Source organism: Procambarus clarkii, chromosome 83 (genome assembly GCF_040958095.1).
Source record: "Procambarus clarkii isolate CNS0578487 chromosome 83, FALCON_Pclarkii_2.0, whole genome shotgun sequence".
Classification (NCBI taxonomy): domain Eukaryota; kingdom Metazoa; phylum Arthropoda; class Malacostraca; order Decapoda; family Cambaridae; genus Procambarus; species Procambarus clarkii.
Window position 1 is genome coordinate 15,623,171 of NC_091232.1, and position 26,110 is coordinate 15,649,280.

Genomic DNA, 26,110 nt, shown 5'->3' on the forward strand with positions numbered 1-26,110 from the left:
TTAGAACATTTTCCCACTGAATGTTTGTAAGTTCCCTGTTTATTTTCTCCCAATCTATCCTTTTATTTTTAAAATTGAATTTATTGAATAACCCTTCTCGCTTGTTGTTTCTCTTGGGCCTACTACCGTTATTAATGTTAGTTTGCACTTCAATGAGCTTGTGGTCCGAGTACATAGTGTCTGAGACAGTAATGTCAGTAATGTCTCTGATTAGCTCCTCATTGTTCGTGAATATCAGATCCAGCGTGTTTTCGTTCCTAGTTGTTTCTGTAATCTGCTGACTGAGCGAGAATTTGTCACAGAATCTCAGTAGTTGTCTGACCTGTAGTTGGTTATTTCAAGGTTGATTTCCTGCTATAATGTTATTGTTTACTAGTCTCAATTTTAAACTGGGTAGATAAGAAGTCTTCAAGGAAGATAATATCTGGTACAGGCTTTGCTAGGTTATCAAGGATATTCTCTATTTTGTGGGTCTGTTCAGTGAATTCCTCAATTCTTGCATCTGGCGGTTTGTATATTAAAATAATAAGTAGATTAATATTTTCCACTTTAATTCCAAGTACCTCTACCAAGTCATTGGACGAGTTCAGGAGCTCTTTGCATGCCTGCTACTCTTTAATATGCAGGCCTACTCCTCCACTTGACCAAATTACTCTGTCACATCTATATAGATTATAATTCGAAATCCAGATTTCACTAACCATGTGGTCTTTTGTGTGGGTTTCTGTAAATGCACCAAATATTGAGTTCGATTCTATTAGGAGGCCATTTATGAACTTAACTTTGTTGCTTGATTTTGATTTCAAGCCTTGTATGTTTGCAAATATGAATGATTTCCCACATTGTGTGTCACTTCGGTTGGGCTTTGGTAGTTCTCCCCCCCCACTCTTCACAGGTCCAGGGTGTGTTTTTTGGAAGTGGCTCGTCCAGTTTTGGTAGTAGGACGGGTGTTGTGTGGTGTAGTACCTGTGTGCTTGTTGATAATTTGTATTCCAGGCTTGTGGGTATCTCCCTTCCCCTCTGTAATCCTGTAGTGGTTCCATCTGACTGTTCCTCTCTCTTATATTTACTACTCTGTTTCTGCCTTCCTCTAAAAAATTTCCAGTAGTGTCATATTGATCTTCCCGTCTATAACGCTGTGTACCTCCTGTGTATGCCAGGGGGCCTCGTAGCCTGGTGGATAGCGCGCAGGACTCGTAATTCTGTGGCGCGGGTTCGATTCCCGCACGAGGCAGAAACAAATGGGCAATGTTTCTTTCACCCTGAATGCCCCTGTTACCTAGCAGTAAATAGGTACATGGGTGTTAGTCAGCTGTCACGGGCTGCTTCCTGGGGGTGGAGGCCTGGTCGAGGACCGGGCCGCGGGGACACTAAAGCCCCGAAATCATCTCAAGATAACCTCAAGAAGATAACCTCTCACGTGGAATTCCGGACACAGAAGATTGGAGCATTTTTTGTCCCTAATTGAAAATTGACATAGTTTAGGGTGGAAGTATCTACACCCCGTTCCAAAACGGCATGTACCCCTCGCCAACATGTTCCTGCATTTTCGAGGATGCAGAAAATTGCATTTAGCTCCAAATTTTCCATATTTGCATATTCCTTGAGCGTAGAATTTGCATATATTATAAGTTTTTACGTTTTTCAAGGTATTTATACCTGTGTCTGTCTTGTCTACCTCTTTATTGGAGCCATCTCCGTCTTTCGTCCCGAGTCCTTCAGTTATGCAGTCTGTCTCACTGTTGCTCTCATTGTTTATATTACCTGACTCTGCAATATTGCTGTTATTTTGTACCACAATACCCTCTTCCTCCACACTACTGCTGCAGTTCTTTAAACAATCTGTTCCTGAGTTTTGGTCGTTATCCAGTGTTTTCTTTTTCCAGTCCGCATATATCACTGGTAGCTTTTCTGTGAAAGATAATCTCTGTGACTCGGGAATGTTTTCATCAGTTTAATTATGTTCTCCCATATTAACCTGCCATCTTTGCAAACCCAGTAAATTCCTTGCCTGTTTGTGCATCCTGGAGATAATTCTGCACAGCCCAGGTGAAATTTTATGTTACAGATGCAACACTTGACGCCTACAGTACGACTTCCCAATACTTCCGAACACTCCACGGCAGTGTCTGCCACCAGGCCCACGGCAGTGTCTGCCACCTGGCCCACGGCAGTGTCTGCCACTTGGTCCACGGCAGTGTCTGCCAGCTGGTCCACGGTAGTGTCTGCCAGCTGGTCCAAGGCAGTGTCTGACAGCTGGTCCACGGCAGTGTCTGCCAGCTGGTCCAAGGCAGTGTCTGACAGCTGGTCTACGGCAGTGTCTGCCAGCTGGTCCACGGCAGTGTCTGCCAGCTGGTCCAAGGCAGTGTCTGACAGCTGGTCTACGGCAGTGTCTGCCAGCTGGTCCACGGCAGTGTCTGCCAGCTGGTCCAAGGCAGTGTCTGACAGCTGGTCTACGGCAGTGTCTGACAGCTGGTCTACGGCAGTGTCTGCCAGCTGGTCCACGTCAGTGTCTGCCAGCTGGTCCACGGCAGTGTCTGCCAGCTGGTCCAAGGCAGTGTCTGACAGCTGGTCGACGGCAGTGTCTGACAGCTGGTCTACGGCAGTGTCTGCCAGCTGGTCCACAGCAGTGTCTGCCAGCTGGTCCACGGCAGTGTCTGCCACCTGGCCCACGGCAGTGTCTGCCACCTGGCCCACGGCAGTGTCTGCCACCTGGCCCACGGCAGTGTCTGCCACCTGGCCCACGGCAGTGTCTGCCACTTGGTCCACGGCAGTGTCTGCCAGCTGGTCCACGGCAGTGTCTGCCAGCTGGTCCAAGGCAGTGTCTGACAGCTGGTCTACGGCAGTGTCTGCCACCTGGTCCACGGCAGTGTCTGCCACCTGGCCAACGGCAGTGTCTGCCACCTGGCACACGGCAGTGTCTGCCACTTGGTCCACGGCAGTGTCTGCCAGCTGGTCCACGGCAGTGTCTGCCAGCTGGTCCACGGTAGTGTCTGCCAGCTGGTCCAAGGCAGTGTCTGACAGCTGGTCCACGGCAGTGTCTGACAGCTGGTCTACGGCAGTGTCTGCCACCTGGTCCACGGCAGTGTCTGCCACCTGGTCCAAGGCAGTGTCTGACAGCTGGTCTACGGCAGTGTCTGCCGCCTGGTCCACGGCAGTGTCTGCCAGCTGGTCCACGGCAGTGTCTGCCAGCTAGTCCACGGCAATGTCTGCCAGCTGGTCCACGGCAATGTCTGCCAGCTAGTCCACGGCAGTGTCTGCCAGCTGGTCGATGGCAATGTCTGCCAGCTGGTCGATGGCAATGTCTGCCAGCTAGTCCACGGCAGTGTCTGCCAGCTGGTCGATGGCAATGTCTGCCAGCTGGTCTATGGCAGTGTCTGTCATCTGGTCCACGGCACTCTCTGCCAGCTGGTCCACGGCAGTGTCTGCCACCTGGTCCACGGCAGTGTCTGCCACCTGGTCCACGGCAGTGTCTGCCACCTGGCCCAAGGCAGTGTCTGCCACTTGGTCCACGGCAGTTCCTGCCACCTGGTCCACGGCAGTGTCTGTCAGCTGGTCCACGGCAGTGTCTGCCACCTGGTCCACGGCAGTGTCTGCCACTTGATCCACGGCAGTTCCTGCCAACTGGTCCACGGCAGTTCCTGCCACCTGGTCCACGGCAGTTCCTGCCACCTGGTCCACGGCAGTTCCTGCCACCTGGTCCACGGCAGTGTCTGCCACCTTGTCCAGCACAGTGTCTGCCACCTAGTCCACGGCAATGTCTGCCTCCTGGTCCACGGCAGTGTCTGTCAGCTGGTCCACTGCAGTGTCTGCCAGCTGGACCAAGGCAGTGTCTGACAGCTGGTCCACGGCAGTGTCTGCCAGCTGGTCCACGGCAGTGTCTTCCAGCTGGTCCACGGCAGTGTGTGCCTGCTGGTCCACGGCAGTGTCTTCCACCTGGACCACGGCAGTGTCTGCCTGCTGGTCCACGGCAATGTCTGCCTGCTGGTCCACGGCAGTGTCTGCCACCTGGTCCACGGCAGTGTCTGCCACCTGGACCACGGCAGTGTCTGCCAGCTGGTCCACGGCAGTGTCTGCCTGCTGGTCCACGGCAGTGTCTGCCACCTGGACCACGGCAGTGTCTGCCACCTGGACCACGGCAATGTCTGCCACCTGGTCCACGGCAGTGTCTGCCACCTGGTCCACGGCGGTGTCTGCCACCTGGTCCACGGCAGTGTCTGCCACCTGGTCCACGGCAGTGTCTGCCTGCTGGTCCACGGCAGTGTCTGCCACCTGGACCACGGCAGTGTCTGCCACCTGGTCCACGGCAGTGTCTGCCACCTGGTCCACGGCAGTGTCTGCCACCTGGACCACGGCAGTGTCTGCCACCTGGACCACGGCAGTGTCTGCCACCTGGTCCACGGCAGTGTCTGCCACCTGGTCCACGGCAGTGTCTGCCTGCTGGTCCACGGCAGTGTCTGCCACCTGGTCCACGGCAGTGTCTGCCACCTGGTCCACGGCAGTGTCTGCCTGCTGGTCCACGGCAGTGTCTGCCACCTGGACCACGGCAGTGTCTGCCACCTGGTCCACGGCAGTGTCTGCCACCTGGTCCACGGCAGTGTCTGCCACCTGGTCCACGGCAGTGTCTGCCTGCTGGTCCACGGCAGTGTCTGCCACCTGGACCACGGCAGTGTCTGCCACCTGGTCCACGGCAGTGTCTGCCACCTGGTCCACGGCAGTGTCTGCCACCTGGTCCACGGCAGTGTCTGCCTGCTGGTCCACGGCAGTGTCTGCCACCTGGACCACGGCAGTGTCTGCCACCTGGTCCACGGCAGTGTCTGCCACCTGGTCCACGGCAGTGTCTGCCACCTGGTCCACGGCAGTGTCTGCCTGCTGGTCCACGGCAGTGTCTGCCACCTGGTCCACGGCAGTGTCTGCCACCTGGTCCACGGCAGTGTCTGCCACCTGGTCCACGGCAGTGTCTGCCACCTGGTCCACGGCAGTGTCTGCCACCTGGTCCACGGCAGTGTCTGCCACCTGGTCCACGGCAGTGTCTGCCACCTGGTCCACGGCAGTGTCTGCCTGCTGGTCCACGGCAGTGTCTGCCACCTGGACCACGGCAGTGTCTGCCACCTGGTCCACGGCAGTGTCTGCCACCTGGTCCACGGCAGTGTCTGCCAGCTGGTCCACGGCAGTGTCTGCCACCTGGTCCACGGCAGTGTCTGCCAGCTGGTCCACGGCAGTGTCTGCCACCTGGTTCATCGCGGGCTGGATCACTGAGACAACCACTCAGATAACCAGAGTGTAGCCATTTGGAGCTCCTCACAGATATCAACAGAATACTCAGATCCTAATTTTACTCTTTTCTTCCATACTCTTCAACCTTATTCATGCCAATACTCGCCGTCTTCTCTTTCTATACATTCTTAAAATGCTGTATCAATAACGCCTCAGTGTGTTCCAACGTTCACCTCAGTCTTTGAAGGATCGTCATAGCTCAGGTACAGCCCTCGTGCCACTCAGTCTTCCCTTGAAACGCAAGAATGTAAAAATACCAAAATGTTTCTACGACACAAGAGAGGCAGTAAACCTTAATGTTCTTCGGTAATGTGTTGCGTGTGTCATACCTTAAGTAGCGCTGGTGCGGGAAGACCCGTATTTTTCCCAACTTATTCAGATATACATGGAAGTATATGCATCCAAAGGCAAGCAAAAATCGACCATGGACACCAGCATACGAGCAAATACTTAAGTATATACACAAGCATGCACACACGTCAAGGCACACATATGTGTATAATCTCCAACAGGTCTCCCACTATACACACATTGTACACTCAGGATGCAATAATATTAAGCATGTTCCAACTCACTATGGCTCTGCGCGCGATATATACAATATTCAGAATATTTGCAAGATTAATCTGGCTAATGGAGCAGGAATACAGAGATAATGGACCATTATATTTGAACGTGTTTTCCATCATATCAGCCGTTCCAGAAAGGTGATTTTGTAGATATGGTCAGATATTAGGTCTCCATTGACCAGGGCGCTGCAACGTGTACCGTATCCAGGGATCAGGGCGCTGCAGCGTATACCGTATCCAGGGATCAGGGCGCTGCAGCTTGTACCGTATCCAGGGATCAGGGCGCTGCAGCTTGTACCGTATCCAGGGATCAGAGCGCTGCAGCGTGTACCGTATCCAGGGATCAGGGTGCTGCAGCGTGTACCGTATGCGACCAACAGAATGTTTGACACTGAAGTAACCTCGGTGTTGTTCTGTTACGCTCTGACATATTAACATTTTGACACAAACTTATAATAGAGTCTCCTGATCGTTGACACTTTTACTGACGTTTTTTTTGCACCTGTGACTCATTTTTTGTAATAAAGATCTAAGCACCTTTGACCTTTTTAGTTTGACTTTAAATTAGATTTTTTGCATTTCCAGGTAATAATAATTTAACTTGTTTTATTAGAATTTAATCATGGGCCTTATTCATATAAATTTTGAAACCTTTGGTAAATTAATGGATTCTTATTTAAGTTTAACTAGGTAGATAATTCAAGTATTGCACCAGAGAAAGTCAAATGCTCTCACCATACTTGCCAGAAAAAAACATTATCCACATTTGTTGAGATCCCATTTGTGATCCCATTTGTGATCACATTTGTGATCACGTGCAGAGGCTCGCACGACACTCTGGTAACACTGAGATGCTTAGAGAGCAGCGGCTACACACAGTCTCCCCGGATTGACGCCTTCTTAATTACTAGGGGGAGCAGTGGATAATTACTTAGAAGACAGGGCGGTAGGTACTGCGAGACAGGCGAGCAGACAGACGGGGAAGCAAGCAAACATGACAGGCAAGAGGTAGACATGTGAAGGTCGCGCCCACCGCCAGAACAGGATGTGTGTTATTTTGAGGTTTGCTCGAGATGGACGAGTCATCAACATTTTTACCGCTCGTTTTTATCCCTTCCCCTTTCCTTTAGTCTTATTCTCTCGCCTCTCTTCCCTGCCTGCCTGAATTTGAATTATACATACATTTTATATATATATCATTGGCTGTTGATTGCTGGTGTTGATTTTTTATGTGTCAATCCGCCTGCTATCGCCATACCTATTGATGATTTCTTAACAAACAACACAGAAATCATCGATAGGTACGGCGATAGCAGGCGGCTTGACATCAGCGAGGCACTACACATCAAAAAGTCAACACCAGCAATCAATAGCTTTTAATGCACAACTATATTCTACCTACTTCAAGACCCTGAACCAATATGGAAGCAGCAAGAGGAAGTATGGGCCAATAGACCTCCTGCAGTTACTTCCATTCATATGTTCACTTATCCAATTTATAGCCATTGTTTCGTGTTCTGTCTTGTGTTTGTCACCTCACCCAAAACTTTTGTACCATATCACCTCATCCAACAGAGTATAAGTACGAAGAATTTGTGTGTAAATTAAGTCTTTGAAAATGTAATACGAATTACAAAACGCGTTCAGGCGTCAGACAATTTAAAAATGAATTTCGGAGAGTTGTTATTTTTATTAACACCGACAGTGAAGAAATACATTAGAAATATTGAGAAGATTCGTGTTACAATTATTAATCTTACTTTTTCGGTCATATTCAACAACATATGTTTACAAGAAAGACTGCTACCAAAATATACTAATATATATATATATATATATATATATATATATATATATATATATATATATATATATATATATATATATATATATATATATATATATATATATATATATATAATATATATATAATACACAAATGCGAACAAGCCATTTATATATGCGAGTTTTCATTCGCATATAGTCCTGGGGACCATTCAGGCTTGTTCGCATTTGTGTTCCTCACGTGTGCCCCAAAGAATGAGGTGATTTGGTGAAATGCTATGCCCAAGATTACCATCCGAGTTGCCGTCGGGGAAGTGGCTCAAATAGCCTCGGCTATCACTTCCTTTTGACGGCCGTGATGGTCAAGCGGATTAAGGCGCCCTGTAGTTACCAGTTGCGTTGCTTCTGGGAGTATGGGTTCGAGTCACTTCTGGGGTGTGAGTTTTCATTCATATATATATATATATATATATATATATATATATATATATATATATATATATATATATATATATATATATATATATGCAAACAACCCTGAATGGTCCCCAGGCATATATGCAACCGAAAACTCACTCCCCATAAGTGACTCGAACCCTTACTGCCAGGAGCACTATGCATCTGGTAAACAGAACACAGTAACTAATCGACCAACACGACCGGACAAAAGATGATTGTAGTCATGGGTATTTCCCTATCATCCCACCGGCACTCTGATGGTAATCTTGGGCATAGTTTTTTATCAAATCACCTCATTCTTTGGGGCACACGTGAGGAGCACAAATGCGAGCAAGCAAGTAGATGGGGTCGTCATGGGTTCTCCCTCAGGTGTCCTGTTTGCAAACTTCTACATGGGTACCATCGAGCAGAAGGTCTTAGTTGACATGAACTTGAGACCCGCCATATACTGCAGGTATGTTGACGACATTTTTACACAGGTACCTGATGTCAGACGTCTGCAGGAGCTGAAGGAGGCATTTGAGCGGAATTCTGTGTTGAGTTTCATTTATGAGATGGAGAAGGATGAGAAGCTGCCCTTTCTAGATGTAACAGTCACGGAAAGAAGCTGAGGCTTCCACGCTGCAGTCTACACTAAGGAAACAAACATAGGAATGTGCCTCAATGTCAATATCGACTGCCCAGACAGGTACAAGAGGAGTGTTGTCAATGCTTACGTCGACTGTGCTCTCAGCCACAGCTCAGGATGGAAGCAAGCCAATGAAGAACTCTGCTTGAGACTTCAAGAAGACTGGACAAACTGAAGAAATGGTTTAACAAATGGTTGTTAGTTTAACCCAAGCAAATGTAATGTAATGATGATAGGTGTAGGGAGCAGGAGCCCAGATACAAGGTATCATTTGGGAGATGAAATTCTTCAAGAGTGAGAGAGAGACTCGGAGGTTGATATCATGCCAGACTTGTCTCCTGAAGACCATATCAAGAGAATAACATCAGTGGCAGTAGTAGAAAATGCGCCTATGCAAAGCCATTTTGCTTTTTACCCCGGCTTCATATAGGCGCATGGGTATTTTCATATTTTCTTCGACAGCTTCACATAGGCCCCGGGGTAGCAACAAATCTTAGCTATAAAATGATCTTAGAAAATAGGAAACAGTATGACAATACCTTACTGAGAAAAACGAGCTTATAATGGTTAACACCATTGTACATTAGGCTTGACAGAAGGCAGCCTTTTAATCCTCTCTTTGTTATAAATATTGAAAATGGGAATAAATACACTATTACAGAAAACGAAGTTATCCAGGGAAAATGAAGACGGGGTGACGTCATTGACCATTAGCGATATCTGTACAAGGCAACGTAAAACTCTCAAGACAGGAAACGACGCTTTAATCCCCTCGAACAAAACGCCCGAGGGGGGGGGGGGCCTAGGAGCGAACCTTTTATTCTCCCTTTTGGGAAAATTACATATGATGAATGAGAGCGCACGATTAATGAATGAAAATATTAAGAGAGTACGAGGTACTAATGAATAAAAATTGAAAAACATACCCTGGGATAGAGACAGCTGTTGGAAAAATTGAAAACACCCCTGCAGCAAATCGCGACCGTCACGCGAAAAAAACGAATACCCCCCCTGATGCAACTCGCGATCGTTGGGGAAAAAATGAAAAAAAAAACCCTGATGCAAGTCGCGACCGTTGGGAAAAGCAAAACGGTCGTGACTTGTCTCGTTTCTGTAACTGGGTAATGATGATAGAGTTACAAGATACGAGCTAGATGGTGTTGAGATTGCGAAAGGGATCTGGGAGTTATGATATACAAGAATTTAAAACAAAAGGATCAATGCATGAATGTTCGTAATAAGGCATATAGGACATTGGGATTTATTAATGGAAGCTTTAGTAACAAGACACCTGGTGTTGTTCTTCTGTTATATCTTGCTCTGGTTAGACCCCATTTAGATTATGCAGATCAGTTTTGGTTGCCATACTATAGAATGGATATAAATTCACTTGAACGTGTCCAGCGTAGGATGACTAAGTTAATTCCCCAAATTAGAAATCTTTCATATGAAGAAAGATTAACAAAGCTTAAATTGCATTCACTGGAAAGGCGAAGAGTTAAGGGTGACATGATAGAGGTTTACAAGTAGATGACAGGACATAACAAAGGAGATATTATAGGATATTAAACGTATCAACACAAGACAAAACACGAAACAATGGGTATAAATTTGATAAGTTTAGGTTTAGGAAAGACTTGGGTAAATAATGGTTCGGTAACAGGGATGTTGATTTGTGGAACCAATTACCGCATAACGCATAACGAGGTGGAGGTGGGGTCCCTCGATTGTTTCAAGAGTGGGTTGGACATGTTTATGAGTGGGATTGGGTGGTTATAGATAGGAGCTGCCTCGTATGGGCCAATAGATCTACTGCAGTTACCTTTATTCTTATGTTCTTATGTTCATATGTTCAATTATATAACTCACGCAATGATAATCAATACACAACAGGTGTAAATACACAATTCGTTCATATACAATCACACAACATGGGCAATTAATACACAACTTGCACAAATATTATGCATCTTTAATAATTATTATTACACACTACACACAGAAATCACAATTGTGTGATGAATCAAATTAACAAAAAGAACGCCTATTGACATAGCTCGAGTGCACGGAGGGGGGGGGGGGGGCTGCAGGATCCAGTAAGTTCAGTAGAACTTCAGTTTCATCTCCTTTAGGCCATGTCATAGCTCAATCCATTAAGGCAGCGTCTGGGATGCTCTCAGACGCCGGTTCGAATCCTCGTCACGGCCCTTGTGGATTTGTTTATTATTACACAACTTGCATAAATGCAATCAAAATACATATCCAGCACAAATACATTCAGTACATAACTAGCTCTAATATGTAAATACGCAACTAGCACAAATGCACAATTCACACAAATAAAATTACAACATATGCACAATTAATACACAACTTGCACAATTAATATACAACTTGCACAAAATATAATCAATACACAACTAACCCAAATATGAACACAACTACTCAATTCCACAAATACACATACAAAACATGCACAATTAATACACAACTTGCACAAACAATATACAATTTGTAGGAATATAATAAATACATAATTGCAATCATCATACGACTTATGCAAAATACAGAATCTGCACAATTAATACACAACTTACACAAGTATAATAATTGTGCTATTTGCACAGTTACAATCACAACCAACTAGGTAAAAATACACAATTTGCATTATATTGTTCTATGTATGTTTAGGTCATCATTATTAATATGCTGAGTTTAACCAACTTATAAACAGTCAGGAATTCACATGAATGAATAGTAAGTCTGACATCCTATGAGCTCTATATAAAAACACATTTACCATAAATCTTTTAAAACATTATTAGTGCTAAACTATTCATCAAGCATATGTCCATTCTTTTTATTCCCTTATTAATACTTCTTTGTTACATCCTCTTCAATCGTATCACTCATATTTATTTAGACAAACCCTCCAGACTTATTGGTTCTAGCCTTAGTTATGTTAGGGACAGGTGGGGGTTAGCTGAAGTGAGTAAATTCTATGATAATTTAAGCAAATTTATTATATCCTTTTCCAAAATGTAACCAATTAGAACCTAAATTCATCTAAATCTATAAAAATTTATCCTTATACTATAGAAATTTAACCAAATTCAACCTAGCAAAAGCTAAACTAAATAAATATGAGCAACCTATATCCTCACATACAAGCCTATGTCGCCTCTGACCATACATAAGTAAGCTATAACATGAACCCCCAAACAAGTAAATTTACACTATTTTATGAACATGTTAGTTCATTACCCCTACGATATTATATATCCTACCATACACAACCTCACCTAACTTCACCTAACATATCAAAAGTTAGATTTGATTAAAGTTAGTAAAATTTAAGCTATTCCCCATCTAAATTCAACCTAATTTAAGACAATTTCCACAAATATACCCAAAAGTTTTGTAACATAGCACAGCCAATGCCCATTTTTACCCACATTTTCACTTATTCCATCCTACCCTACACCACCTTACCTAACCTAACTAGACCTAACATATCCAAAGTTGAATTTGATTAAAGTTGGTTTAATTTAAGCCATCCCACCTAATTTAAGCCAATTTCAACCAAATGTACCCAAATGTCTTGTGTCATAGCACTGCCATAGCCCATTTTAGCCGAGTTTTACACCTATTCCAACATATCCTACACAACTCTATCTAACCTAACCTAACATATATTTGTTTATTTAACATTTTGCGAAGAAGGAAAGTACAGGAAAAAGATATGAAATAAAATGTGACCAACAACTACTGGCCTTCTTTAGTGATTGTGGTATATCTGAAAACCTGAACCCGACCAATGCCAGTACTTAAAATAACTCTTTCAGTGCCTGAGCCTAACCTAACTTAATCTAACTTTGTCTAAGGTGCTGTCTCTGCCTTACCATTTACCTAATGTTCTCTCATTCATATAATTTCCTAAATAATCCATCAAGTCTCCATGCACTTATGCAAGCATCTACCTCAGTTTCATTGTAAAATTTTACTCTTAAATCTAATCTTACCCTATTCCATTTAAATTGTAAATTTAATTGTATTGATCTATGTCATTTATTGAAATCAATTATTGATCTCATTTCATTCTTTTAATTAAGTTCATTCTAATTATAGGTTAAAACTAAGCTAATTAAAATTTATTATCTTTAAGATTATTTTACTTTACAATTATCATTTGTCAAATTTTTTTTATATATTCATCCTGACAGTCTCTACTGATTTTTTTTGTTCTCTCCACCAAACTTGTGTATCCTCCATGGCTATCTAGTGACTTTTATTCTACCTCTAATTGTTTCAATTCTTTTGTTTACTTGCATTTATTGTTCTGTTTTGCCATAATTATTCTCTAATTTTAGCAAACTCAATACTTTGTAAGCTCTTATTGTATTGTTATATTATTATATTTCTGTGTTTTGCTATAATAACTTTCTATTTTACAGCAGATTTAGTTTTCATCTGTTCCTGAAATTGCTTATCTTATTGTATCGTGACATTATCTTATCTATATGCTTACTGATATTGATCCAGATCGAAATCTTCTGTCCCATATCCACACAAATCAGCACATTGATCATCATTATTGCAGGTATTACACAGCAAATCTTGCAAAAAACAAACTCCTAAATAGCACCTGCTTATCAGTTTACAACCAAAATGTTAGGTCACTTGGTAAACATTTTGATGATATAAATGCACTTCTTACAGCACTAGGTACTAAATTATCTTTCATCATTTTAACAGAAACTTGGCTAAGTAATGACTATACCCAACTCTACAATTTAGCTGGTTATAAAGCCATTCATAACTGCAGGCCTAATAAAAAAGGTGGCGGTACAGCAATATATTACAAAGATACCTTCACTTGCAATAGTGTCACGAGTGATAGAGACGACTATTGTGAATATACCTTTGCCAAGTTCTCCAGTAAATCCCTTAAATCCTCGCTGATAATCGGTGCCATCTATAGATTTCCTAATACCAACATAGCTTTATTCTCTGACAATGTAAGGAATCTTATCATAAATAACAATCTCAACAAAAATCACATCATTCTGGGAGGTGATTTCAATATTGACCTGGGTCTTCAAAACAACCCTCAAGTTGACTATTTCCGTAACAGCATGCACTCCTGTATGCTAATCCCCACAATCACCAAGCCCACCCGAGTCACTCAAACATCTGCCACTACCCTGGATCACCTATGGACTAATATAACAGCTCCCCTTACATCTGGGGTAATTTATGACAGAACAACTGACCACTATCCTACTTTCCTCATAGCAAACATTGACACATCACCACCAGAAACCAAAAAACTTTCATTCAGGCTACATAGTGAATCAGCTTTAGGCAATCTCTCTAATGCACTCCACAATATTAACTGGGAATCTGAATTTAATAATTCACAGGATATAAACTCATCAACTAACCTCTTTCTCTCCAAAACTCTAAGCCTCTACAACACTCACTGTCCCCTCCTTACCAAACAAGTAACTGATAAAAGAAAAAATAACCCGTGGCTCACAAGTGGCATAATTAAATCAATCAACAAAAAACATGAATACGAAAAGAAATTTAGGAGTGGCCTAGTTTCAATGGAAGTAGTTAAAAGGTACTCATCAGTGCTCACCAGTATCATAAGAAAAGCAAAACTTTCATATTATGAGACTAGATTCAAAGAAGCAAAAGGCAACATGAAAAGCACATGGAATACCATCTCTAACATCCTGGGAACTAAACAACACTCCCACAACCAGATAACACTCTCTAAGGATGGCCTTACACTGTCATCTGACTTAGAAATGGCGAATGAATTTAATAGCTTCTTTTCATCGATTGGTGCTAACCTTGCAAGTAAAATCCCACAGACTCAGACACATATCAACACATATCTCTCAGGCAGCTATCCAAACTCTCTTCTCCTCTCACCAGTCAGCCCGTCAGATGTTGTGTCCATCATACACTCACTAAAAACCAAAGCTGGGAACATCAGTGAAATCCCATCCATTGTATACAAGAGCGCCTCCCATGCCCTTGCGCCACCTATAGCTCTGCTGTTCAACAAATCCCTTGAGTGTCATACCTTCCCTGATATCCTTAAAAAAGCAAGAGTAACGCCAGTTCATAAAGGAGGTAATCCGCCAGACATAAACAACTATAGACCAATATCAAACCTACCCATACTATCAAAAATATTTGAAAAAATTATCTACAAACAGCTCTACTCCTATCTCGTAAAATTTGACATTCTTAGCCCCTGTCAGTTTGGATTCCGCTCTCAAAAGAGTACTAACGATGCAATTATTAGTCTCCTTGATATAATTTACTCAGCTCTTGACAAAAATGAGTTTCCAATTGGACTCTTCATTGACCTGAGAAAGGCCTTTGATACTGTTAATCACGATTACCTCTTAAGTAAACTCCATCATTATGGAATCCGAGGCCATGCACTGGACTATATCCAATCCTATCTTAGTGATAGACACCAATGTGTAGCCATCAATAATATAATCTCTCCCATTCTACCAATAACTGTTGGAGTGCCACAGGGCAGCATCTTGGGACCTCTTCTTTTTCTTATATACATTAATGATCTGCCTAATGTCTCTAACATTCTGAAACCTATTTTGTTTGCTGATGATACTACCCTCATCTACTCCAACCCCAACCCACATACACTAAATGGTGTTGTTAATAATGAACTAAAAAAAGTCCACTTATGGATGTCAACCAACAAACTAACACTTAACATAGAAAACACCTACTACATCCTATTCGGAAGCAAATCTACAAATGCAATTCAGCTTCAGATTGACAATGTAAACATTAGCAATAAAAATGATGGAAAGTTTCTTGGCATATTCCTAGACAAGAGACTCAACTTCAGTACCCACATACAACACATAACTAAGAAAGTCTCTAAAACAGTTAGTATACTCTCCAAAATCAGATATTATGTTCCTAACTCTGCTCTCATCTCTCTATATTATGCACTAATCTATCCCTATCTCAACTATGGTATCTGTGCATGGGGTTCAACCACTGCAAACCACCTCAAGTCCATCATCACCCAGCAAAAATCTGCTATCAGAATAATATCAAATTCTGCTTTCAGACAACACACAGCCCCCTTGTTTAACTCCCTAAACATGCTAAACATAATCTCACTCCACAAATTCTCTTGTGTCAACTACATTTACAAAACCCTGTTCTTAAATGCAAATCCTTGTCTGAAACTCTTCTTGGACAGATGTAATAGGACCCATTATCACCACACCAGAAATAAATATCTCTTTGATATCCCCAGAGTTAAACTTAATCTGTGTAAACACTCTATGCAAATAAAGGGACCCAGTTTATGGAACTCACTCCCTACTGAATTGAAAAGCTGTCCAACTTTTACATCATTCAAAATAAATACTAAAAAGTACCTGATTTCATCTTCATAGTTTCTCACTTTTTGCCTTAAAATTGCACTGTATCAATTGCTACCCAATCTCCCAACCTTTATGTTCCCAATTTGAACATCTTTACCATTGTGATCATTGCTGTTTTCTTATATGTGCTGCCAATCTGTTGTATGGTGTTTATAAATCTTGTTTATCTGTATCTTTTGCTACCCAGTCTCCCAATCTTTATGTACCCAATCTGAACATCTTTACCATTGTGATCATTGCTGTCTTATATGTGCTGTCAATCTGCTGTATGGTGTCTATTAACCTTGTTTAAATTACTAATCAAGCTGTCAATGTAATCAATCAGAGCTTTAATATAACAATGTGCTTTAATATACCTACTTATCTCTCTCATCTCATTTTTCTCTTGTAATGTATCTTTATCATTTATCAATTCTGATTGAAATTACCTACTTAAAATTATCTGCTAGATTAAGGACCTGCCCGAAACGCTGTGCGTACTAGTGGCTTTACAAGAATGTAAATACTGTACTATCCAATGTATTCTCACAAACCCAATGTACCTTCTTGTATATATATAAATAAATAAATAAATAAATAAAGCTAGATTTCATTAAAAGTTAGTGAAATTTAAGCTGTACAACCTAAATTCAACCTAATTTACGCCAATTTCCACCAAATATGCCCAAATGTTTTGTAACATAGTACAGCAAATGTCCATTTTAGCCAAGTTTTCGCCTATTCCAACCTACTCTAGACAACCTCACCTAATGTAATCTGACCTAACATATCCAAAGCTAGATTTGATTAAAGTTGGGGATATTTAAGCTATCCCTCCTAAATTCAGGCTAATATAAGACAATTTCTACTAAATATACCCAAAATGTTTTGTATCATAGCACAGCCAAAGCCCATTTTTACCCCCCCTTTTTACCTATTCCATCGAAACTTCGAGTATCCAACATCCAGTCTTGGCACAGCATTCCCCATTCCCAAGACCATTTTCATAGAGCTAGTGCTGTGTCCATCAGCACTAGCACTAGCAAGTGCTAGTGCTAGTACTATTTCCAATTTTCCAGATTAGTTTACCAAAAACAAACCTACCAAACCAGACCTAACCTAACCCATCCTTACACAGCATTAGGTAAATTCATCCAAATTATCCCAATTTGTGTCAATTCCACTAAATTTTTCCTAATTGTATCAAACCAAAACCCCAAATTCTACTAAATGTACCTATGGACATCACATCCAGAGCACGAATTGACTGTTAAGAGCTGTTAATGTCTATTCCCGACTCCCATTCCACCCTATATTACAGCTAATTTTGCTAATATATTATTATGTGACGTATGTTATTAATAGGTATTTCCTTCAAATTACCACAAATCAACCACCTCGTACCTAACCTCTGATACGACATATACTCAGAAAAGTGATGTTATTTTTGGATATGAACCTAACTGCTCCGCACCTAACCTGCAGAGGTCTTGGAGCTTTGTTGAATATTGTATCTATATGCTTGGAAAAGTGAAATTTTGGATATGAACCTAACCACACTGTGTCTGGATCTTTGTTGAACATTATAACCATATTTGTAGAAAAGTGATGTTTTGGATATGAACCTAACTACCCTGGACTTATCCTTTGATGCATGGATCTTGATTCAAAATTGCATCATATTCTTAGCCATGTTTTTTTTTTTTTTTTAACATCAATACAACCATCCCCAACCTAACCTCTATTACCTGAGGGGTTAATGGAAAATATATTATTAATGGGAATTTTCTCTTCATAAGTTGAACTTAACCATCCTTAACCTAACCTTAGTCAGAAAGGGTTGTGAATCACTAAAACTATACCATTACCCAATTTTCCTTATCCTAAATCATAACTAGGGGGTTTAGACCCTCCCCCCCCCCTCTCACCTCGAAATAATACTTAATATTTAAGGTAGGGGGGCCTCGTAGCCTGGTGGATAGCGCGCAGGACTCGTAATTCTGTGGAGCGGGTTCGATTCCTGCACGAGGCAGAAACAAATGGGCAAAGTTTCTTTCACCCTGAATGCCCCTGTTACCTAGCAGTAAATAGGTACCTGGGAGTTAGTCAGCTGTCACGGGCTGCTTCCTGGTGGTGGAGGCCTGGTCGAGGACCGGGCCGCGGGGACACTAAAAGCCCCGAAATCATCTCAAGATAACCTCAAGGTAGGACTATATTTTCACATATTAACCTATCATATCCCTAATTCACCCCTATAATTTTTAATTACCCTATAATATAATTTCGAGGTAAGGGGGGTCTAAACCCTCCTAGTTATGGTTTAGGATAAGGAAAATTGGGTAATGATAATGGTATAGTTTTAGTGATTCATAACCCTTTCTGACTAAAGTTAGGTTAAGGATGGTTAAGTTCAACTTATGTAGAGAAAATTCCCATTATTATCATATTTTCCATCAACCCCCAGGTAATAGAGGTTAGATTGGGGGTGGTTGTATTGATGATAAAAAATAAAAAAAAAACATGGCTAAGAATAGTTGACCAGACCACACACTAGAAGGTGAAGGGACGACGACGTTTCGGTCCGTCCTGGACCATTCTCAAGTCGATTCGACTTGTGTGTGGTCTGGTCAACTTACTTTAGCCACGTTATTGTGACTCATCGCCTGCACATGGCTAAGAATATGATACAATGTGGAATCAAGATCCATGCATCAAAGGTTAGGTCCAGGGCGGTTGGGTTGATGCACAAACAACACTTTTCCCCCATAAATACGATAAATTTGAAGTTAGATAAATGGAGGTTAGGTCCAGGACAGTTGGGTTGATGCACAAACAACACTTTTCCCCCATAAATACGATAAATTTGAAGTTAGATAAATGGAGGTTAGGTCCAGGACAGTTGGGGTGATATGTAAAAAACAAAAACACTTACCCAACAAAAAAGCTTCAATATCGAACATAAATCCAAGTTTAATAGGCAAGTGGTAGTTAGGTTCATATCCAAAACATCACTTTTCTACAAATATGGTTACAATGTTCAACAGGTTAGGTGCGCAACCCACTCTCGCACAAGACAGCACATATATGACTTATTGCTTTTAGTCAATATTTTGCTTATGAATTAGTACATATGTGGCATATTACCAGTTATATTTTTTTCAAGGCCCAAACTCTTCCTCACTTACCAATTTACGTCTCATAGTACCTGTCCATCGCCGTAGACAGCAGAATAGTCGTGATTGGTTCAATTATAATAAAAATTGTAGTTATCAGGTCCCACATGGGTTGTGAAATTTACCTACTATTGTCCATGCTCTTAGAAAATTACAGATCAGCTACAACCTATTGAAGGCTCGTAGTTTTGTTTTGAGAAATATTAGTTGTTCTTAGTAAATTATATTAAGCACTATAATTTATTACATAAAATAAAAGTGCGTCACCAATCAACATTATATACACTAGTTTGTGCTCTAAAAATCTTTAGAGAATGTTGTGTAGGAACGTCAACAGAAAACGATGTTACGTTGGAATGTCTATGGGGTAAACTACTGCAAACAGGATGGTATAGTATCTACTATCTACTGTAGGAAGGGTATAGGGTCTATTACCACCTGTTAGGTGGGATAAGGGGGTCCATACCACTTGTAGGATGGGTCTGGGCCCAGCAACTGCCAATAGGATGGGTATGGGAACCACTTTCATCCACAAGGTGGGTATGGGGTCCAATACCGCCAATTTTTTTTTTTTTTGCAGGGATATTCCTGCGCGAATGGGTACATGGTCCTCTACAACCCACAGGATGAGTATGGAGTTCAGTACCGCCTGCAGGATGGGTATGGGGTCCACTACTGCCTACAGGATGGGTTTGGGGACCACTATCATCTACAGGATGAGTATGGGGTCCACTAGTGCCCACTGGATGGGTATATTTATTTATTTATTTATTTATTTATTTATTTATGCATATACAAGAATGTACATAAGGAATGTGAGGATACAAATATGGTAATTACAGTCTTGTAAAGCCACTAGCACGCGCAGCGTTTCGGGCAGTATATGTTCTACTTCCGCCCAAAGGATGCGCGTGGCGTCCACTATACCGCCCACAGGATAGGTATGGGGTTCACAATCACCCACAGGATGAAAATTGTTTCTACTACTGCCCACAGGATGGGTATGGCCTCCATTGCCGCCCACAGCATACCACCCACAGGGTACAGTACCATCCATGGAATGGGTACATGTTAACTACCGCCGACAGGATGAGTATATCGTTTATTACGGCCCAAAGGATGGGTATGGGGTTAACTACCACCCATAGGACGCGTATGGGGTCCACTACCGCCCTCAGGGTGGGTAGGTAGCCCATTACCGCCCACAGGATGGGTATGATGCCCACTGCCGCCTACATGATAAGTATGGTGTCCACTACCGCCCAAAGGATAGGTATGGCCTCCACTGCAGCATACAGGATGAGTATAGGTTCCAGTACCACCCAAGGGATGGACATGGGTCCATTACCGCCCATAATTTACTTATGGGGTCAAGTACCGCCCACAGGATAGGTATGGGGTCCACTACCGCCCACAGGAAGGGTTTGGGGACCACTATCATCCTCAAGATGGGTATGGGAGTCCACTACCACCCACAGGGTGGGTATGGGGGGTCATATCCATCCACAGGATGGGTATATGCACAACTGCCGCCCACAAAGTGAGTATGGGGTCCACTACCGCCTACAGGATTGGAATGAGATCCACTACCGCCCACATGATAGGTATTGGGTCGACAACCACTCAGAGGATGGGTATGGGGTCCACTACCGCCCACAGGATTGGTATGGGCTACAGTACCGCCCATAGAATCGGTATGAGGTCTACTACTGCCTACAGGATGGTTATGGGGTCACTACCACCCATATGATGAGTATGGGGTCCACTACCACTCATATGATGGGTATGGGGTCCACTACCACCTACAGGAAGGGTATGGGGTCCACTACCACCCACAGGATAAGTATGGGGTCCACTACCATCTACAAGATGGGTATGGGGACCAATACTACCTACAAGATGGGTATGGGGTCCAATACTACCTACAAGATGGGTATGGGGTTCACTACCAACCACAGGATGTGTATGGGGTCCACTGCCACTTACAAGATGGGTATGGGGTCCACCTCCACCCACAGGATGGGTATGGGGTCCACTACTGCCCATACGATGGGTATGGGGGTCCACTACCGCCCACAGGATAGGTATGGGGTTCACTATCACCGACAGAATAAGTATGGGGGTCCACTACCATCTGCAAGAGGGGTATGGGGTCCAATACGACCTAAAAGGTGGGTATGGGGTTCACTACCACCCACAAGATAGGTATGGGGTCAACTACCACCCACAAGATGAGTATGGAGTCCACTACCACCCACAAGATGGGTAAGGGGTCCACTACCACCCACAAGATAGGTATGGGGTCCACTACCGCCCACAAGATAGGTATGGGGTCAACTACCACCCACAAGATGGGTATGGGGTCAACTACCACCCACAAGATGGGTAAGGGGTCCACTACCACCCACAAGATGGGTATGGGGTCAACAATAGCTCAAGGATTGATATAAATTCCACTACTTCCCACAGGGGTTTGGTGTTTGGACTGGTGGTGGTGTTGGGAGTGGTGGTGGTGTTGGGAGTGGTGGTGGTGTTGGGAGTGGTGGTGGTGTTGGGAGTGGTGGTGGTGTTGGGAGTGGTGGTGGTGTTGGGAGTGGTGGTGGTATTGGGAGTGGTGGGGGTTGTTGGAAATTTCCAACATAATACAACACTGTTGTATTATTATTAATTATTACTAAATCTACTAATCACTGTAGTAATTAAAATTAACCAACCGTAGAGTTCACATGTACTAATAATTGCATCTGTACAACAAGGCTAGAATTCTTACGTCACCAGACGCCAGTATTGCGTCAGATTCCATTATAAAAAACACATCTATATCCAGTGTGTCAGAGAATTGAGTTTGATTCTCTAAAAACAACGGTGTTCTGAGTGATAATTATTTACAGATAACCTGACTCCCAAATAATGCCAAATAGAGCGTTTCTAGTTACAACTGTTATCTGGTAATAAATTTAACGTCATGCGTGAATGCCAGGGAGAGAATTACATTCATCTCCATTGTTCGCTTACCATCATAAAACGAGCAAATAATAATATTTAACTCCTCTGAATAATAAACCCGTCATTATCCAAACATTTCAGTCGCAACTGCGAGAAATGATATTATCCGTAGTAAATAATTTGTGTATCAAATGCGGGACACGAGCAGAGGAGACGCCATTACTCGAGAAGACGCCACCGAGAGCGTGTGGAGGAGGAAAGTCGCCACCGTGAGGTGTGAAGAATTGTTGCAGAATATAGCAACTTAGCTGGTGTCAGTGTCACAGGATACATCGTGGTGAATCGTCAACGAGAATTAACTTGACGTTCAGCCTGGAACCTGTTAATTTGTTCCGTGTAGCCCAACGTGACCGGCCAGAGAAGTGCGTCATCATCTAGGCTAGGCTCGACGACACGTGTTCGTTATTACGACGCCAGAACCTAGGACGCGAGCTTCGGCAAGCCTCAACTTACACAGTGCCCTATTAGCTAAGTACCTTTATTCCCTTTTGATGCATCATTATGGATAGGTTATAGCCGGGTAGCTTGTCGTCACGTCGAGCGACTAAAATAAAACACAGGTTATTATCTGTTTCCACTCTCCATTTTTAATTTCTTGAATATAGATATTTGGCAATCCAATATGTTGCTACGTAATATATCTTGATTTACAGCTTGTGTGTGAAGAATTCCCCGAGCTGTCATTTCCCGTGTTAATCATCTCCCAGTGTTCCATGATGAGTTCAGGAGATTCCTAGGATGATTCATGACCGATGTCTTGGAAAACGTCTTCAAGCTAAGACCCTTTTCCGTATTCCATTAATTACATTATCTGTGGTGTATTATTGCTACGGATCACTGTTTTCTGTTTTAACACGTGTTTATTATAATCATTAATTTCTGATGTTCATAATCTGTATTCTTATTGGTGACAAATTTATTGATTCCATAATTGGTCATAAGATTAGTTTATTGCATAATGAACTGGTGCACGAACCACACTAGTTCCTAGACATATATGAAGTTCTAGTAATACCCCCCCCAATGTAGGTGTTTGAGGCTTTGATTCAGTTAAATTATATACAGCCCATTAATTATATAAGTGATTATCCATAGTTATTGGTTTGTGATTATCTCTAGTATTTATCCATAGTTACTGGTTCATCTAGGAATTTTCTAATGATCACATTTTATCAGTTTCCCTCTTTACTATAAAAGCGGGTGGTCCTTGGTAATTGATTTATTACATTAATATTTAAATAAATAGAGTCAAGCCCCAAATGTCCCACAGGGGTGTTGGGAGTGGTTGTGGTGTTGGTAGTGGTGGTGGTGTTGGGAGTGGTTGTGGTGTTGGTAGTGGTGGGGGTATTGGTAGTGGTGGGGGTGTTGGGAGTGGTGGTGGTGTTGGTAGTGGTGGGGGTGTTGGTAGTGGTGGGGATGTTGGGAGTGGTGGTGGTGTTGGGAGTGGTGGTGGTGTTGGGAGTGGTGGTGGTGTTGGTAGTGGTGGGGGTGTTGGTAGTTGGTAGTGGTGGTGGTGATAGGAGTGGTTGGGAGTTACAAGTAGAATGTTGGATTTCAAGATAGAACAAGTATATACTATGCCTAAAGCACTAATACGCACAGCGTTTTGGGCAAGATCTGGGAAAATCCTTAAAAACTAAGACCCAAGATTAATTGAGATCAACAGCATGAATTGAACTGACACATGTTGACATTTGGGAGATAAGGTAGGTTACAAGGAGTTGATTATGTAGTACTTAGTTGCTATTCTTTTAAACTGGATGACAGAGGGGGAGTCTTTAACGTGATTGGGAATACATACTCACATATATACTGTGACGGTGTCCACCACTGAATTTCTTCCTTCCCAGCTTAGAAGTCATATCTCCGTAGCCTAGGTATTCTCTAATGTTCAGGGAACATTTTCATGTATGGGAAAGTGTGAAGCGTGATGTAGCTGGCTGAAAAGGGGCCAGCTAAGATTGAAAATGCAAGGGGCTTACGCCTTTTGAAGCACAGGACGGTGACGAGCCATCCTGTTTCCCGCCAAGACGTCCTGACCCTTCCCAGCACCTGATTGGCCAAGTGAGGTCACGTGCCGGAAGTGACCAATGACGAGAGCCCTCGGGCGGTGTGACGTCATGAGGCGGAGGGGCGAGGGGCGGCTGGCGCCTGGGGCAGGAAGATAGTACGTCACGAGCCATCAGAGATTGAAGACGTGCTCGAGCGAGCTCCGGACCTAGAGAACCCTTACCGATAGATTTAAGCTCCGCTTCGATTCTGCATACAGTCTGGGAAGCCATCCAACTTCCCTGGAGTGCCCGGAGGCAAGGACGGACCGGATTGAAGAGCCAAGAGCCGTATCAAGAGTCTGCAGCAGAGGGAACGTTGGGCTGGTGACGTCTGGGACGCCCATTAGAGGACCACGTCCTACACTTCAAGCGAGAAGCTAGGGCCGGGCCCAAATCTACTGGCAGTTAAGGCGAGGGGGAGCTGTGCTGGACTGTGAAGAGTCGACAGTGCCAGTGAGTGTGGAGGACGACGACGGAGGTAACTGTCTCCAATACCCCAGAGAATAGGAGGAGGAAGGCAGTACCTGTTGGATGTGAGCACGGCGAGGACGCGTTACCACGAAGGCGACAGAGGAACCTGTGTGTGTGTGGGAACTGTTCATCAGGAGACCAGAAGCCAGAACCAGGAACCTCAACATCCCTCAACTGAGGACGAGTCAGCTTCATGGTTGGAGTGAAATAAGGTAGATAATTATCCCTCCCTTACCCCTTAGAGTATTTTATATGTTGTGAATATTTCCACTCATCATTTTATTGTCTAAGTGACAGGACGTTAGGCTAGGAGCCAAAAAACTCATTTAGGCATGAGTTGGTGTGTGTGAACATTAACGTGGTGATGTTAGTGATCCTGGAAGGGTAGTTGGTGTGCAAGGAGCCAGCAACTTACTCTGAAACGCACAGCTGATCGCATCGCTGGAGGCGTGGGAAACTACGACATCTGACAGCTAGAGCCGTCAGTTGATCGTGCTGCCAGAGGCGCGAGGTGTGTGCCCGCGCCGGGGGAAGTGGATCCAGTCAGCTGACCGTGTTGCCAGAGACGTGTGATCGAAAAACGCGGCTGCCAGCGGATGATTCCAACATAGACATTTCTTTATGCCATTTGTAAATGTATATATGTTTTTTTTTAGTAAACTTTTAAACCAACTGAGGAGTTTAAGTGAGCCTCCATTCTCTAGAGCTAGATATATTATATATTTATGAGACCATAAGTGACACCTTGCACTGCACGTGACATTGCTTCCTTACCCAAGATAATTAATGAGACCACTGATGTGTTGCTGGGACACGAGTATAAACGCCCAGCTGGCGACCTCAGGACAGATGCAGGAAGAAAGCGTTCCAGTGTCAGGACAGGCAGGTTTGAGTGAGTTATAAGAAGCTTGAACCTCCCCACTCGCTAGGGGTGTACAAGCCTGCCCTTAGTTGACTAGGGGAGCCCAAGGGCGAGCAGTGGCGCCTGGTACTGAGAGGCTAAGACCTGTGGGACGACCCCAACCACAGGGTGGAAGGGGGTGAACCCTGACAGTGGCGACCTCACCAGGATCCATCGAACGACAGTGGACAAAGGATTGCAAGTGCAGTATTAAGGTCGATATTGGTCTCGGTTTACACCACTCGCTAGTGTATTCCCTGTATACAGTTACTCAATAGCCTAAGGATGGAGGATGACAGAGTAAAGAAGTTTATTGACTCGAGGGATGCGCAGGAGTTGGAAGAGTGCACCAAGGCTAAG

General features: G+C 43.4%; 1 protein-coding gene across 1 annotated transcript; it reads right to left on the bottom strand.

The window, feature by feature from the left end:
* Nucleotides 1-362: 362 nt before the first annotated feature.
* On the bottom strand, nucleotides 363-24,609 carry LOC138358462 (proteoglycan 4-like). Its single transcript, XM_069316453.1, has 9 exons — nucleotides 24,310-24,609; nucleotides 6,046-6,269; nucleotides 5,853-5,907; nucleotides 3,823-4,224; nucleotides 3,322-3,720; nucleotides 2,746-2,904; nucleotides 2,094-2,664; nucleotides 1,660-1,911; nucleotides 363-502 (listed from the first exon to the last, which is right to left on the bottom strand). Exons 1-9 carry the CDS (start codon nucleotides 24,607-24,609, stop codon nucleotides 363-365), a joined length of 2,502 nt encoding a protein of 833 aa, XP_069172554.1.
* Between the last annotated feature and the right edge of the window lie 1,501 nt (nucleotides 24,610-26,110).